Source organism: Alosa pseudoharengus, unplaced genomic scaffold (assembly GCF_046254945.1).
Source record: "Alosa pseudoharengus isolate Yale_2024_CS ecotype anadromous, Long Island Sound unplaced genomic scaffold, YU_APseudo_1.1 YU_APseudo_1.1_scf_10, whole genome shotgun sequence".
In the NCBI taxonomy this organism is placed as follows: Eukaryota; Metazoa; Chordata; class Actinopteri; order Clupeiformes; family Clupeidae; genus Alosa; species Alosa pseudoharengus.
This window is the reverse complement of record NW_027468565.1, coordinates 35,563,630-35,566,129: the sequence shown is the minus strand read 5'-3', so window position 1 is coordinate 35,566,129 and position 2,500 is coordinate 35,563,630. Positions and strand designations below refer to the sequence as shown.

At 53.4% G+C, this 2,500-nt stretch overlaps 1 protein-coding gene across 1 annotated transcript in view; it reads right to left on the bottom strand.

Moving 5' to 3' along the window:
- The window catches only part of iqsec3b (IQ motif and Sec7 domain ArfGEF 3b), a 42,171-nt gene that overhangs the window by 26,225 nt on the left and 13,446 nt on the right, over positions 1 to 2,500 (bottom strand). Inside the window, exons 5-6 of the mRNA XM_076302361.1 lie at positions 2,222 to 2,500; positions 907 to 1,616 (exon numbers count right to left, since the gene is read on the bottom strand). The exon at positions 2,222 to 2,500 is cut by the window's right edge and continues 30 nt beyond it. Coding sequence (XP_076158476.1) covers positions 907 to 1,616; positions 2,222 to 2,500 — 989 coding nt within the window. The remainder of the gene's footprint in view (positions 1 to 906; positions 1,617 to 2,221) is intronic.

Below are 2,500 nucleotides of genomic sequence, written 5' to 3'. Positions count from 1 at the left end.
TTTTCTTGGCTTCTTGCTATGGCTTCATGATTGTCATTTCTGAATCAACACTACATTTTAATGACCATAATTTTTGAGATACCACTTGATATTGCATCAGTGTGTGTTGTTATCCTTATAGCTACAAAGCAGATAAATAAGGTAAACTTGTGAGCTAACTTTCAGGTGACTAACAGGTGAACACTGGACAGTAAAGTTCTGTTCGAATGCGTAATGTTTTGCTTATTTGGCTGTTTTGTGGCGGTAAACAGTTAGATGAGAAGCTACATGTGTGTACTGCTGGTGTATCCACTGGGTATCTCAGATGGCCTATACGCTATCCGTACTTGGGAAACAGGATGTGGATGATCAGAGTGTTTGTTCCAAGTTGATAAGTTCATACACACTAGAGAATCAAACGGTGTAGCCTTGATGATGAATCGTCAAAGGCCCAGTCAAAACAAACACCAGCCGGCTGAATGGAGTGAGCTGCAGCTTCAGCTGAGGTGACTAACGGTTGTGTGATGGTTGTGTGATGGTTGTGTGATGGTAGTGTGCCAGTGAAGTTCTCGCTCGCCGCCTCTGCATCTGATCCCCTTTGTTTCAGTCTGAAGGTTTTTTTCAACTAAAATGACTAATGGTACCTTTCACACAACCAATCATTTCGTCAAAAGGAGTATAAGCATATATGTGTGTGTGTGTGTGTGTGTGTGTGTGTGTGTGTGTGTGTGTGTGTTTGTGTGTGTGTGTGTATGCGTGTGTGTGTGTGTGTGTATGTGTGTGTGTGTGTGCGTGTGTGTGTGTGTGTGTGTGTGTGTGTATGTGTGTGTGTGTGTGTGTGTGTGCAACAACTGCTCCGCCCCGCACACAGAGAGAGAAATTCTGACACCAAAAACAGTGTGTGTGTGTGTGTGTGTGTTTACTCACAGGTTGAAGAGATTGAGGCCAATCCTGTAGAGGCGTTTCCGGGCCGTATCCGTGGAGAGCGTTCCGCAGGTGTTCGTGTCCTGGCAGTGTGGGCGGGGCAGAGAGAGGACCATAGTCTCGCAGGCCGACTGGCCAGACGTGGACGTGCTGCTGCCGCCGCTGACGGCCTCCGCCTCGGTCCGCACCTGACTGGACCTCCTGCTGCCCCTGCCTCCGGGCCTCCCCATCTCGGCCTCCACCCCCGATGGATCCCCGTCCACCCCCTCCTCCTCCATCTCCTCCCGGGATGGCGGGGCGGGAAACTCGGGCTCACCCTCTGATTGGACGCTGACACGGCGGGACTCTGATGGCGCCGGCGGTGGCGGCGGCGGTCCCTGCGGTGGGCCGTCGGGCTTGCTGTTGCCGAGGGCGACGGACTCGAGCACGGCGGAGGAGGACAATCGGAAGTTGCGGTTGTCAATCTGCACGGTGACGTCGCGGAAGGCCAGCATCAGCTTGCTGGCACTGCGGGGCAGGTTCTCGCCGCACGCCACGCGGATCGTATCGGGGTCCACCAGCAGACCGCCGTCCCCTCTGGAGGGGGGCGCACCTGCGCCAGAGCACCCCTCCTCTCCACCGCCTCCTCCCCCCTCACCCGTCGGCCCCTCCTCGGGTCTGATGGTGGACCAGGTGCTCAGAGCCTCATCTATGGAGCGTGCCAGCGACTGCACCTGCAGGATGTGAAGACACCTTAGTCTTCACCTCACAGCTACATCTTTAATTCGATTAAGTCTATTTTTGTATGACTGTGTATTCACAGGAGTGTGTGTGTTTCCCTTGCCCATCACCTGATGGTTACCTCCAGTAGAGTTGTGTATTGTGTGTGCGCTTTCTACCTATGGTTATCCACTGTGTGTGTGTGTGTGTGTGTGTGTGTGTGTGTGTGTGTGTGTGTGTGTGTGTGTGTGTGTGTGTGAGAGAGAGAGAGTTTCCTGTTCAGTGAAGGTGGCCTATAGATGTGCATGTATGTGTGTATGTGTGTGAGTTACCTGTTCGGTAAAGGTGGCCTATAGATGTGCATGTATGTGTGTATGTGTGAGTTACCTGTTCAGTGAAGGTGTCCTATAGATGTGCATGTATGTGTGTATGTGTGTGAGTTACCTGTTCAGTGAAGGTGTCCTATAGATGTGCATGTATGTGTGTATGTGTGTGAGTTACCTGTTCAGTGAAGGTGGCCTATAGATGTGCATGTATGTGTGTATGTGTGTGTGAGTTACCTGTTCGGTGAAGGTGGCCTATAGATGTGCATGTATGTGTGTATGTATGTGTGAGTTACCTGTTCGGTGAAGGTGTCCTCCAGGTTGGTGAGTGTTCCTCCGCTACAGGAGGGTGCGGAGGCGGAGTGCGTGAGGGGGATCCCCATCAGCTTGCACCCCTCCACGAGGGCCTGCTCGGCCGAAAAGCCTTCCCGTGGCAGCCGCACGCGCCGCACCGACATGCGCCGCGGCTCCCGCCGCTCCGACATCGAGTTGCGGATCTTCTCATAGTTGCGGCTGAGCTGGTACTGGCGGAACGCCGTCTGGATCTTACGGGCCGCGCGCCGCGCAATCAGCGG